A 14,642-nucleotide genomic window follows, 5' to 3' on the forward strand; every position below is an offset into this window, starting at 1 on the left:
ACTTAATATTTGAATGGTCCCTTATTTAAGCGTGGATGTACTAACAATTTCAGAGAATGTTTTTTTTGTTAATTTACTTTTTGGATTCAGGAAGGTAAATCTCATCCATAATTTCAAATAGATTTTGTCCTATGTTTTCTGGAGTTCCTCAGAGGTAACACCAATAATTTATTAGGGATGAATCATCCGCGAGGATGAAAATTCCAAATAATTAAAACAACAGTCTGTAATTTATGATTAAACCGGAATTCCCATAAAATAAACCATTGAAAAATCGATTCGATAAGATAGTTAACATCAAACCAAAACACATTAATTTCCGATAAAAACCTTATATTTTTAACATTATGCAACATAACATGACAATAAAAAGTAACGATCACTTTTCACTTGTTATCGATAAAAAAAAACGTCGAACCTTATTTAACAAGCCTAATTAATCTGCTCGATTACCACGTTCGTTGTAGACTTTATCTTAAGAAAGAAGGGAGATTCCTGCTCCGGCAGGAATGTGGACGGACGCAAATGGTACACCCCGGCTGGAATATTTTCCAAATCGAGCACACAAAAGCCGGACCGGTAGTTACCGGTCGATTGCGAAATAAATGGCGCGGTAATTTCCGGGTCCTCCAGTGACACCACCGTCAGCTCTAGACCCACCTGATAGACTTTTGGTCCCCGCAGTTCCACCACCAGTTGGCTGCTATCTTTGGGTCCAATATGCAGCCGGTAGAATGGATTATTTTTGTACGTTGCCGGGTGATTGGGACAACCACCGGCAGTTCGGCCCTTCCATTCACCGTTAATCTGTTGGAAAGAAAAAGGCAGGTCATTTTACAACGCTGTCCTGTATGATGATAAAAAAAATCTTACGTTTTCCACAGTTTGAAAATTACTATCAATTTTCTTCAGCTCAAACTTATCACGACAATAGGCTCGCAGCGAATAGTAAATGGTAGCAGTCTTCTCGTACTGCGATATCACAAGAGTATACTTCCTCACGGCACTTGGGTCCAGTCGAATTTTACAGAGGTAATGTGGACTGTTTATTCGAACGCCATCGATGTACGGTGCTGGATCGGCTGAAAAAAAAATCCCAAAACTTATACATACTATTTTTTTTTAAATTAAAATTGTAAAAAAATACTCACAAGGATAGTAAACCCGTTTTCCGTTGTTTTTGTAAACCAATACCGTAATGTACTCGCGATTTTCTCTGAAATCTTCGATCGTTGTGATGTGTCTGGTGAGTAAAATCCACACTGAACCTCTTCCTGCCGGAACGGTCAAGCTGAACTGTGGATTGTCTCCCACATTGTAAGCATCCTTTGTCGGTCCAACGCCGGCGCTCCAAGATTGATGGATGCAGTAAGTATACTGGAAAAGTGCCGGATCCCAGTTGAGGTAGAACACGTCGAAGAAGTTCAAAATGGAATGGTAATCGATCCAAAACACTCCGTTGTCGTAGTTTGCCGCCAATTTGGGATCATAATCGAGTAGCTGTTGCATTTCCGGTGTCCAATGGGCTATGTCCAACTCTGAATAGTTGCCGCGCCATCTCAGATGGGACCAGGGATTCTTTAGCTGTAGCAACTTTACACCGTTAACTTCCCGCATGTTCAGCACAGCGTAGGCATGCGTCGAGACCAATCCCGTCCGTTCTGCTTCCGCGTCCGTTAGTTCACCGGTAGCTACCGTGACTAGGCAGCGCCCTGCGGCCAAACCCTCCTTCAGTCTATCAAATACGGCGTTGGCATTGAAGTCAGTTTCTTTGGTTCGAATTGCCGCACGTTCCGGAATCCAACCCGTAAGGGCGTGCAAATCTATATTCTAAATGAACGAAAAATTTAGTTAATAGATTTCTCATTTCTCTAGATTTGGAACTATAAAGCTAGACTTACACTGTTTGATCCAGGAAAATCGTATCCTCCCATAAGTTTCATGTAAGCCTTCTCCAGTAAAGACACCCAAAATTCGTTTTTGTTACTCGAGTATGAGCATAACAACTGATTGTATTTTCCAAGAGGTAGATAATCGTCGATAACCACTTTTCTTGGGATACCATTAACATGCATTCGGATCGAATATTTTCCGCTGGGGTTATAAATCGGTTCATCCCGGCTGTTTCTCGGATAGATGATTGATGTCAAGATACGTCTTTTGAACTGTTTCTCATACAGTGAGGCGACAGCTAGCGATGCAACAAAACTGCAATCCGAAACGACGGTCTGTCGGATGCTGTAGAAGTCGGCATGGTCTCCAGCTATTAGCTGCGGATGTTCGGAAAGTTCGCTCACTCGAACCCATTGAACAAAGTCCCGCTTCTGTTTGGGAGCCAGTTCCAGTGGCCCATCTTTATCGCTGAAGGGAATCGGAAAATGGAACTTCTCCATCAGATCGATATCCATAAATGGAACGTACACTTTGGCATTGATATGGGAAGTGTACTCCAGCACTTTCTTCTCTTCGATTGTGTAAGCATTTTTGGATCCACTTACTTCCAGCCTTGGACTGTGAACCGGACTTACTAAAATAAATATTAAGAGAATCAGAATTAGTAGGAAATTTTTAGTTATCAGGAAATTCTTACCAAGGGAAGTGTTACTGCGAGACGGATGTGAACCAGGAGCGGAAGCTTGAAGATGTGCCCCCGATGCTACAGCAGCCGGAACATAGCGGATTCCTTTCAGTTCCTCAGCCCTATCGAGCGCCTGTTTTGCAAACCGACTGAGCTTCTCCCGTTTCTCGCCGTCCTCAATTCGAAGGATTTTTTCCACTGCCCGACCATACAGCTCGATGGCTAGTTCCTTCTGGCCAGCCTCGTCAGCATCAAGGGCCTGGGACAGGATTGTGCGGCACTGGGATTCGATGGACATTCTGGTCGATGCCCCGAAAATTGGTCAACAAACATGACTCACCTGAAAATATTTTGCGAATGGCAGTGTTGCGGATTTTTTTATGAGCAAATCATTTTGACACGAGCAAACAATAAAACTCAAATTTGAAAATGAAATGATGAGATCTATTAGATGCGTTCAACATTTTTTTTTTAATTCTTCACCACACCACAAAATAGAAGATTAAATCCCAAAAACACGAAAAACATAAAATTGTAATTTATTGTTTATTTACTTCTACGCAGCCTGGTTAAAAACAATAAACAATATTTTTTTTATTAATCAAAACCTTTGATTATGAATTCGATTTGAAAAAGAGAGTAAAAACAAGGCCTTCAATCATTCTATTTGATATAAACAAGTTGAAACTTGACCAACTTAATATACAAAATTTCAAAAAATTCTGTTCGAAATAAATGCAGTATATCATATTTTGGATTCAAAATTTGAAGATGCGAGTTGCAAGAATGTATTTTTCAGCACAAGTCGTAAATTTATGGTGTCGATATGACATTTTGCTGACCAGATGTTGAAAAATTCCGATTGTTATTTTACACACAATTTGAATTTTGTCTCGTGAAACAATTTTGAGAAGAAAAGTTTTGAAATTGATTTCATTCATTTTTTATTTGAGTCTTCTCAGATTTGAATGTGCATGGGAATCAAATAATTGAGCTAACGGGAACGAAAAAATCATGAAGTCGGTTTGAACGTGTAGCAATCGAAAACAATAAACAAAATATAAACAAAGCGCACGGTCGAAAATCTGGCCGCGGTTTGTTTCGAACTTTTTTCAAAGATTTACGAGTGATTAATTTAGCTTGAGTTGTTAAAACTACTCCCTGCAAGTCTTTAAAAGGTAAGAAACTATCCATGTCATATTATTCATTTAAAATAAGGTGTTTTTATTGCAGTTAAATACGCTCGGAAACAACATAACCTTAAAATATAACCTGTGCAAAAATCTCGCACAAGCAGCAGCACCACTATGTCCGGAATACTGTTCGAGGATATTTTCAACGTGAAGGATATGGATCCGGAGGGTAAAAAGTTCGACCGTTGCAGTCGGTTACACTGCGAGTCAGAATCTTTCAAGATGGACCTCATACTGGACATCAACTCGTGGTTGTACCCGATGGAGCTGGGGGACAAATTTCGTCTGGTTCTTGCGACTACCTTGCACGAAGACGGAACACCAGGTAAGTGCTGAATTTCTTTTCCTGCTTCTTAAGACATATGAACTCAATCAAAGGAACATTGCTGGGGTCAACAGTTTTCATGTTATCATTGTTTTGATCAAAACTTGTTCATGCAGAATCATCTTGGGACTCTCGAAAAAAAAAATCATAAGATTCCACTCATTTTTTGTATAATTTTGATTTAGGAAATTCATAAAAATACTTATAAACTAAACTATCAATAACAAACACGAAAAAACAACAAAACAAAACATTTTCTCAACTTCCGGCAGCCAGCATGGAGTACAACGCCGCCGAAATCGAAGGCTCCCGGGCGGACAGCTTCGAGTATGTGATGTTCGGCAAAGTGTATCGGATAGAGGGTGACGATGCCCAGTCGGAATCGGCCAATCGGCTGTCGGCATACGTTTCCTTCGGAGGGCTGCTGATGCGGCTGCAGGGGGACGCCAACAATCTTCACGGGTTCGAAATCGATCAGCACATGTACCTCCTGATGAAGAAGCTTGCGTTCTGAACGCTAATATTTTTCTTCTCTCGTTTAATTCATTGGGTATACTGGACATTGTTTTCAAAGCTGGTTTGAATAAAGTTAGCTGAATTGGTAAGCAAGATGATACGTGGAGGATCAATGTGAAAGAAATCATTCCCTGGCATCTATTTCCTCCTTAATTTTATACAGGAGCCAAATATTCAGCGCTAAATTAGCAGTTATCAGAAACAGCACAGTTATTACTGTACAGAGACTGAAATAGTGAAAATTTTATTGGCAAACAAAAATCGGTATAAAAAAAGTTTACTCACCATAGAAAAGTTACTGAAGGCAGGGAAGTTTGTGGTTGATTGGAAGGCATATTTGTAAGATTTTTGATTGATTTTCAAATATGTTTCAAATGTCGTTTATAATGGATTACTAGATTGTTTGGAAATTTTCCTTTTTATAACAACACATTGACACTTGGTATTTTATTTAAAACTAGCTGTCCCCATACGAACTCCGTTTCGCATTCAACTTGGAATATGTTATGAACAGTTTGTCTGAAAGTCAATAGCCAAATATTTTCCAGATGCATTTCCGAATTAATTGTTAAGTTATAATTGCAAAAATATTGAACGAACACCTCTTCTGTCGTCTGCTACTTCATTAGAAATCAGGAATTGATTGTCCGTGCCAAAAAAAAACCCCGTCTAAAAATTTCGAGTCGATCGTCGCATAACAACGCAATTATTGCCAAAAAGTTAAACTTCTTTTGGTGGCTTCTTATACAATCTTTGATATCTGAAGTCGATTGTCCGTCTCTGAAAACTACCGTGTGCAAATTTTCATCCCAATCCGATGTATAATAATGACGATATTTCAAATATTGTAAGGTTAATATGGACGACCCCATTGCCGGCCCCTTACGCTGAATTCAATACCTGAAATCGATTCATCGTCCCTCAAAACTATCGTGTACCAATTTCTTTTAAATAGGTGTATAATAACGACAATATCGCAAAATCAGTGAATAGTAAATATGAACGACCTCTTAGACCGACCCCTGACTTTAATTTGGATAAGTGAATTCAATTGTTTGTCCCAAATAACCCCTATCGACCAATTTACAACCCAATCCGATGTATAAAAACGGCAAGATGACTAAGACATTGAAAACTTAATATTGACAAACATCATTTCTTAGGAAGCTTGAATAGATTTGGCCTAATAGTTTTATCTTCAAAACATTTAACTGCTTTTTTATCTTTTCTATCCCTTATTTAATGAAAATATCTGTTGAAGATTATCCCACTTTTCAATATGGATGATTTTGTTAAGCATGTTGAAAACTCACTTTGCATGGAGATGAACCAGCTGAAAGCTGAAAATCTCTAGAATAAAGACATTTAAAAAAAAACTTTGCATGTTTTCAACTGCATAAACTCTGAATCTGATTTTTTTTTCTTATGAGGAATTCCAAAAATATGAAAATGGTTGACCCCCAAAGCCCCCCAGCGGCGGCAAAGAGTACTTTGAAAGCCACTACTATTCTAGTCAATATATTCTTAACAGGATAGTTGTATTTTTCAATCAAAATGTAGTCTTAAAATTGTATCCAAATATCTCGTACCGGTAGCATGTGCTTTGAACAGTAGAAGGTACAAAAAACACCCGCCAAAATTTTCACTTTCAAATTTTTAATGCTCAGCAAGCTTTGATTTGCTATCCAGTACATGTGAGCTCTGGATGGTCGTTTCTAATAGCCTGCCCATAGTGATGGTGAAAATAATCCCGCCAACAAAACGAACGGAAACGAACGTCGGTCCACAAAATGGGTGCCATGACTTTTGGTTCGGGGGAATAAAACCGTTGTTGTATGGACGACCGCCTTCAAAAGGGGTCATCCGAAAATCTAAAAACATTTTTCATCATTCCTGGCCCTAATGAGCACCCATGCCAAATTTCAGCTCTCTAGCTCTTAAGGCAGCTGAGCCTATTGAAGACAAACATACAAACGAACAAACAAACGGAATTTACTTTTTATATATATAGATAGGTTAAAATTACAGGTTTATCTAAAAGCAAGTTCACTGGTGTTGGGGAAAAGTGGTAGAAATTTAGAAATTTTACCATACAAAAATGTTTTTAAGATTGCTGGGCGTTGTATTTTTTTTTACAGCACTGTTTCTATTTCAGCCGTATGTGATAGAAATATTGCTATTTTGCATCACAGCATGGGAAACTACAACACGTGTTGTTAAAAAACTTGAAGGCCACAGATCTTGAAAATCTTTTTGCATGGCAAAATTTTCACAATGTACAAATAGTGACAAAATTTCTATCACTTTTTCCCAATATCAGTGAACTTGCTCTTAAGATTTTGGTTCTTTGGATTTTTGTCAAAATTTGATCATAATTCGAAAGAACTTCTCAATCTTTCAATAAGTAATAAAGGTAGTTTCGTTGGGAGAGCCAGAGTTTATGACAGATTTATATTGTTTGTTTTCTATTTTGAACATTTCTTTATTTGTAGTCATTGTTTAAATATTCAAGCAAGTATTTGAAAATGATATACAGAAATTGGGAGCGTTAAACGATAGAAAAAATCAATTTTGAGGTTACAACTAACTTTGTTCATCAAACATGTTAATTCAAGAAAAAAGCTATCAACCACTTATTATAAAAAGATTTCAATGCGAGCAATACTAGAAACTTATACTATACTATACTATAATTCAAAAACAATACTGGCGGCTAAGAAAATACCAGCATATGCTTTTTTGTAGTAATTGCGTGATTGGTATGGATAAAGTTTGGCTCGGGCAGGCCTCAAATAATCGATTCCTTGTACCTACATTCATACCTGCAAATGCAATTTTTTTAAATTAAAACCAATAAATGTCTCCTTTATTTTAAACATAGTGATTTGCATATGCCATTTTCTCGACTACTCTACTTATGGAGAAAAAAAATTATATTTTGAAGTTATTAGACTCTATCTTGTTTTTTTTTCTACTAAATTCATCTGCATAGTATTTTAAAATATTCTTCACCTAATTATTCAATCCCACAACATTCAGAGGAATGCAGGTAAATGCAATTCCTGTTACGCTTTACCGAGGAATTCGCAATCTATAGCGAAGAGAAGGAATGAGAAAATTATTCCTATAGGTTTTCGTATTCATAGTAGTGATTGCATTCCGAGTTCGTTGCTTCAGCTCAGGTAAAAAACGGCGAAAGGAGTGCTATACGTAAAAATGAAAAAGATGTTTACAAACTGAATCACATAACACCTTTACCTGGTAATGTGTGGAAGTATTGCAAGAATATGAAACAAAAAAAAACGTTGAGTTTGTTTTCTTAAAGATTTTTTTTATTATACGTTGTAAGAAGATACAGAATTTTAGAAAAATCTTTAAAAAATTGAGAATAGTTTTAAAAGCATGATCGCTACTCAGCCAGTCATACTCGATCATGAACATGATCGTATACCCCATTTGTCCTTGTGTTTGTTACGAACTGATCGCTCGGTCGGAAACTTTCCCACAACTACTTAGCTATGCCCGATGCAACAAAAATCGCGCCGTCCTCAAACCTCAACAATGAAACGTACTGTTCATCAGTCAGTCAGTCAGTCTTCTGTCCGCGAGCTTCGTTGTCCAGAAAGTGTGCTAGACGTGTCTCACCTACACCAGTTTTGGAACCAGGTTGCTAATTAAATTACGCTTCATTGCACTCCGGACAATAATAAATCCTATTCTGACTCAGATCAGCAACATCAACCGTGTTGTCTTCGCTCTGCTTCATTGCCTCATCTTGCTGCCTAGGTGTCTTGTTTTCGTAAATTTCGTTATCGAATTGTTAGTAAATTTTTCGGCAAAACAATGTGTCTCAACTGTGGAACCGTCATTGTATGGTAATTATTGATTCATCTACTATTCTTTTTCAATTCATAGGCCTAGTACATGTTTTGAGGATACGTTACGTAGACGAAAGGGGAAATTTTGTTCTCATTATTGCTAACGTTGATAATAAACGTTTCCTCGAACATTGCTCTAGGCCTCAAAGCACTAAACACGCATTCTTTCCAGTGCGAATTGTTATAATAAAACAGGTTTTCTCCTGCAGTTGTATAATTTTTGCGATCGCTGTCGCCGTAGCCATCTACTACGGCATCTTCAACGTAGATGACTCAGCTCCGGAAGTCGGCGAGTTCATCAAAAAGACTGGAAACAGCATCAAATCCGGCATCAAAGAAGGGATCAAGAAACTAGATGACTGATTTTTAGACGACTAGATAAAGTCTACTAATTCCGAAATATGTCACAATTCTCTCTTTTAACGAAAAGTGCTATTGATTTTTATGTTTAGTTTTAGAGTTAAATTGAAATTCATACTCGTATTGATAAGTGATAGAAAACATTGTCATATGAAGTTTTAAATCTATTTATTCTGATTAAATTGTGTAACAGCAGGAATGTGATGATCAACGAAAATGAAGTAAACCTGTTTTAAAAAAGTGAAATCATATTTTATTTTGTTGTCAAATATTTTTGAAAGTGGTTTGGTTGATTGGTTTTCCTAACAAAATTTTATTTGTCTTCCTTGACCTAGTCACCTAGTCACTAAATATTATTTTGTAACTTGAAGGTTCCCGTAAATAAAAATCACAATTACAATTTTCACATTTTTTTTTGTAAGCATAGTTAGGATTTGTTTCTTCATTTTTCAACATGAATTCCACTTTTTGTGTCATATTTTTTAAAAAGAGAAAAGAAAAAAGTTCTTTTTATGATAGATGGGGAAGTTTTTTTTTGTATTTAGAACTTATTAATTGGATTTAACACTACAATTAACTGTTTAATGCATGATTTTTTAAGTGATCAGTTTTACAGATTTATTTAAAAAAAGTCATATTTATTCGAATAATAAAACAGAACAGGTTTGGATCCTTTAATTTGAGTCTTATGAAAGTTGACACACATCAAAATTAAAAAATCATTTTTTAAATTGTTCCTTTATTTCAACACGTTTTTGCAGATTGTATCACAGCTCCCAGTAAACCATTTCGCAGTATTCGTTTTGGCGGTATGACATTTTGCGTATGAACCTGTTTGGCGGTTTACCATTTGGCGGTTTGTAACACTTGGCGGTGTCTCATTTGGCATATGGTTCGTTTGGCGGTTTGCCTTTCAGCGGTTTGTAACATTACGCGGTCTACCAATTTGCGAATAAGACTATTTGGCGGTATGGATAGTTGGCAATAGTTGGTCACTTCGCGGTCTGTTTCAAATGTTCAAAAGTCCGGCCTAGAAACATGGATCATAATTACGAGGATGTCCTTACGAGAATCGTCGTTTGGGTAATCTTAGAAACACGGGGCCGTCTCCTAGATCTTTGAGTAGAGCTAGAAAAACGGGGCCGCCTGAGAAAAATAGATCAGAATTAAGAGGCCGCCTCCTCACGCTACGCGTCCGAACTAGCATGATATATGGTCCTTAAGCTACGCGTTGCGGACCGGGCTAGGGGATTGTCCCTAGCTTTGTGTGAACCTAGAAACACGGGGTCTTCCTAGGTCTTTCAGTAAACCTCGAAAGAACGAAAGAAACATAGATTAGAGCTAAGAGGCCGCTTCCTCACGCTGCGCGCTCGAACTAGAATGATGTATGGTCCTACGCTTTACGTTTCGAAACCAGAAAAAAAGATTTGGGTAAACATTTGCTCAGTATATTTCTGAGCAAATATCTTACCGCGAAATGTTGCATATCGCCAAAAAGACAAACCGCGGAAAGACTCATACCGCGAAATATAACACCGCTAAACAAGGCCATTTGCCAAATGGTAAACCGCCAAATCGACCAAACCGTCAATTGCCATGCCGCGTTTTAGGTCCTTTTGGCAAATGGTAAACCGCCAAAATAGCATACCGCCGAACACTATACCGCTGATGTGAAAACCGCGGACAGAGGTACAACCAGATGAAGAAGCTGTCCATTCAGGGTTGAATCGTCCCAGAAAATAAAAATCCCATAAAATATTTGGAAATTTAGTATTGAAGGCCAGGACAGCTTAACTTTGTCAAAACTCATTCTCGATTCAGAAAATAAAAATAAAACACCATCGTCAGATTGACGAGAAATAAATATATTTACAGAACCTTATACAACATTTAGTCAGATCTCTAAATCTAAGTCCATTGTTTGTAGTTTTGTTGATGCATGAGTAATTAATTCGCTGTCGCTTGGTTATTGTATGTTTGTATGAGGCTAATTTGAGGTCACATTTTGCATAAGCCACATTTAGGAATATTATTTAATTGTATGAGCCATTTGCTATGGTAAAGCACGTATTGAAGGTATTGTATTGTGATGTTTTGATTTATGTTCCATGCTGGTTATCTTAAAATCTGTTGAGTAGCTAAAATTTTTGTTTAAAAAAAAAACAGCCCAACTAAAGGCAAGTCGATGGAAGCTATGCAAGCTGTTTTTTTAAATGTTTTTGTTGATTGGTCAATCGATGTTCTTATTAATTGAGCTTGTCCTTGACCGCATCCTTGATCGAGTCACCGGTGTTGTGGACAAAGTCCGAAATTTGGGGGGCGCTGTCGTGCACATCAATCACGCCGAAGTAGATTCCAACTGCGATGGCTGCGGCCAGCAGTATCCCGACCACAATGAGCGAGATAAAAACGCTCATCGCACATTGGCAGCAACTGAAATGGGAGAATAATTTGTTACACATTTTAATCCAAAAAAGTTTAAAATATGTTGGTTTTTTATTTTATCACATGTTAAGAAATCATAACTTAACTTTTGTTGAGTCAAATGAACTATGCTAGCTAAAAATATAAAATGTTCTTTAAAAAAATTTCATTTGATGGTCAGGTTCCAACATCGACGCACTTTGTTGTTACGCACCATATTGCATATTGTAGTACGGACGCCAGTCTGACTGCTCTCCACCTCCCTGTTTTTACGAGCCATCCGTTTTGAGGGGACAAACTCTCAAGAGATTGCCGATGTTTTATATCGATATGTTTATTCACATTGGGTGGAGTTTTTACACCAGACTATGAGTTATGAAATGCATTTTCCCATTGGCATGTAATAAAGTTGCTCGTTTTATTCAAGATTCTTTAAATCAAGCAGTTTATAATAAATTATTTGTTTGATACACCATAATCCGGCAATTTTATTTTTGTGGCATTTGTCTCTAATGAATTTAAATCATGCCCCATCGATTTTTGTATCTCAAACATTTATTTTAAACATTGCTTCAAAACATAAGTAATGAAAAAATCATGATACTCCCTATTGCATCGCATTGTCTTTACAGACACTTGTCTATAAATATATGAAAATAAACATACTTAGCCACACTCAGTGTTTAATACTGGTTAGCACAGAAACAACAAACTCGTAGTATCGTTTCACACGTATACTTTTGTTGCTGTTGCTAATATATATGGGATCAACCGAGATGCTGCCGCAAAGCCAAACGAGGGGGACGTATTCATTTAATGCCAACATCCCATTCGTATCATTCTCGCTGAATGAGTGCTCTTTTCTACTTCGCCGAACGTGTTTGTCGTAGATAAATTGAAAGATCCTTGAAAAAAGGACGTGTTTTCTCTAATCATTCCAGACTAAGGGCGTCTCGACTCTTCGTTTCAAGGTAATAATTACTGCGACCTTAAGGCGTTAGATCAAGTGACCCACTTACCAGCAGACGACGCTTCCGGCGATACACTTGCACATTTTTGTTGTAGTTTTAATTTAAAGAATTCCAGTGAATTATTCGATATAGATGAAAAGGTGGACTTATGGAATTTTTCTTCCCTTGGGGTGGAAACCGATAAATTGGGGTGTAGAAAAACTATCCTACTGGCACGAGATTCAGTACAACAACTCCGTTGAGGGGTACGATTCGACTGTAACTGAAGTATAAAGAACAAAGCTTGGCGGCTTCCTGCAGCCACATATGATTCATACATTCAAACCAAACCATTCATACAAATGTTACGAACGGCGAGCATAAGAGACGTGATGCTAGAGAATGAGCGTAAAAGTACGTTATGTTGGACAGATCCTGATTCTCTTCTCTCTACAGGGTGGTGCAAATTTTGATGCATTGTAGCCAGATCTTCAGGTTCTCCCGTAGATCTACAGAACCACTTCTAAGGACTGATATAGGTTTTCTGTTTTCGCTACACAAAATTCCATTCGATTATCTGAAATGTTCTAAAAATCCTCCAGGGCCGTTTCATCAAAAAAAAAAATTATTTTAATGTCATTATTGATTTTTACTTTCAAATTTTTTTTTAATTTTTAGTCCAACAAGGGTTTTTATAAAGGGTGTCAACAGAATTCGCTGTATCTAAGCTTAGCTTGATCAACTACTCACATCCACATCCACCTTAATTCGTAAAACCCAAAAAGCGTGGTTATAGAAAATGTATGCATTACTTGTCCCAAATCAAATTATGATAACAATCACTTCGAGTTCCACATTGCCAATGGTTGCTACTTCGTGATTGACCGAGGCCACCAATTTTGTTCAGAGGTCTAATGAATGGTTCTTGGGAACAGCACATTCGTTCACACCTGGGGGAGGAAGGCTGAAATTCGCTGTATCGTTTTCTGTACTTATAGTTTTTTTTATCGTTCGGCAAAAAACCAGCAATTGTTGAAAAGATTTGTAATCGTTCAAATTTTAACTTTCGATTATCAGTTTAAAAAATTTGCTGTGTAGATATTTATAAAACCTCATTATAAAAAATCAATTATTTCAACAAAAAATTTTTAACTTTGTTGAATAATCTATATACACTGAGGTTTTTTTTACGTGGTTTTTTTACACGGTTTTTTTACGCGGCTATTTTTACGCGGATTTTCGAATTAACGCGGTTTTTTTTACGCGGATTTTCGAATTAACGCGGTTTTTTTTACGCGGATTTTCGAATTAACGCGGTTTTTCAGAGAAAATATTCTAAGACTTTTTCAAAGGAATACACTTAGAATCTTTTTGTAGTTGGGAAAATCTTAGCTCTGAGACTAAGAACGTGATACATGAGATTTGTGACCTGAGACCTGAGACTTGAGACCTGAGACCTAAGACATGAGACCTGAGATTTGAGACCTGAAATATGAAACTCGAGATCTGAGACACGAGACATGAGACATGAGACCTGAGACTTGAGATCTGAGATATGAGACATGAGACATGAGGCCTGAGACATGAGACATGAGACATAAGACATAAGACCTAAGACATGAGACCTGAGACATGAGACCTGAGACCTAAGACATGAGACATGAGACCTGAGACATGAGACATGAGACATGAGACCTGAGACATGAGACCTAAGACATGAGACATGAGACCTGAGACATGGAACATGAGACCTGAGACATGAGACCTGAGACATGAGACATTAGACCTGAGACATGGAACATGAGACCTGAGACATGAGACATGAGACGATCTGAATTCCACACTGTCAAATAAGTCTCACTATATTCTACTATTCTATTAATCTAATTGATTTTGTTTTTTATCTTAAAAATAAACTATCATTGTACGCAAATTTTTAAATAATCATGGTTCTTACGCGTTTTCTTAGTAACGTGCTTTTTTGCGCGAATTTTTTAATTAAAATGGATTTTTTACGTGGATTTTCGAATTTCGGGTTTTTTTACGTGGATTTTCTAATTAACGAGGTTTTTTTTACGCGAATTTTCGAATTAACGCGGTTTTTTTTTACGCGGATTTTCGAATTAACGCGGTTTTTTTACGCGGATTTTCGAATTAACGCGGTTTTTTTACGCGGGACGAAATACCGCGTAAAATAACCTCAGTGTATATAAAACAGGGAGAGAGACAGAAATGTGCGAACACGCAAAACTCTTCACTGGATCATCCGATTAGCATGCGATTTTTTTTGTTGTGTTCGTCTTCAGACGAAGAAATAAAGGAATATTTTCTTAGATGGTTGTTCGTGCGCCGTTAATTTTTTTGAAATCTCATATTCTTTTAGCAACTCAAGCAATATGGATGTAAAATTTTCGATAG

General features: G+C 37.3%; 2 protein-coding genes and 2 long non-coding RNA genes across 4 annotated transcripts; 2 read left to right on the forward strand and 2 right to left on the reverse strand.

Moving 5' to 3' along the window:
* Positions 1 to 323: 323 nt before the first annotated feature.
* LOC129745898 (calpain-7-like) lies at positions 324 to 2,937 on the reverse strand. Its single transcript, XM_055739277.1, has 5 exons — positions 2,591 to 2,937; positions 1,902 to 2,527; positions 1,152 to 1,830; positions 874 to 1,082; positions 324 to 807 (listed from the first exon to the last, which is right to left on the reverse strand). Exons 1-5 carry the CDS (start codon positions 2,874 to 2,876, stop codon positions 433 to 435), a joined length of 2,175 nt encoding a protein of 724 aa, XP_055595252.1. The 5' UTR covers positions 2,877 to 2,937; the 3' UTR covers positions 324 to 432.
* A 689-nt stretch (positions 2,938 to 3,626) lies between these two features.
* LOC129747747 (DNA-directed RNA polymerases I, II, and III subunit RPABC3) lies at positions 3,627 to 4,703 on the forward strand. The gene is made up of 3 exons (XM_055742095.1): positions 3,627 to 3,756; positions 3,812 to 4,096; positions 4,369 to 4,703. The coding sequence occupies exons 2-3, from the start codon at positions 3,886 to 3,888 to the stop codon at positions 4,608 to 4,610; spliced, it is 453 nt and encodes a 150-aa protein (XP_055598070.1). The 5' UTR covers positions 3,627 to 3,756; positions 3,812 to 3,885; the 3' UTR covers positions 4,611 to 4,703.
* Positions 4,704 to 8,115: 3,412 nt separating this feature from the next.
* LOC129747590 (uncharacterized) lies at positions 8,116 to 9,096 on the forward strand. The gene is made up of 2 exons (XR_008737535.1): positions 8,116 to 8,487; positions 8,700 to 9,096. It is a non-coding gene; the product is annotated as an uncharacterized LOC129747590 (long non-coding RNA).
* A 1,598-nt stretch (positions 9,097 to 10,694) lies between these two features.
* On the reverse strand, positions 10,695 to 12,494 carry LOC129747591 (uncharacterized). The gene is made up of 2 exons (XR_008737536.1): positions 12,294 to 12,494; positions 10,695 to 11,283 (listed from the first exon to the last, which is right to left on the reverse strand). It is a non-coding gene; the product is annotated as an uncharacterized LOC129747591 (long non-coding RNA).
* Positions 12,495 to 14,642: the final 2,148 nt, after the last annotated feature.

The sequence above is a fragment of the Uranotaenia lowii genome, chromosome 2 (genome assembly GCF_029784155.1).
Source record: "Uranotaenia lowii strain MFRU-FL chromosome 2, ASM2978415v1, whole genome shotgun sequence".
NCBI lineage: Eukaryota > Metazoa > Arthropoda > Insecta > Diptera > Culicidae > Uranotaenia > Uranotaenia lowii.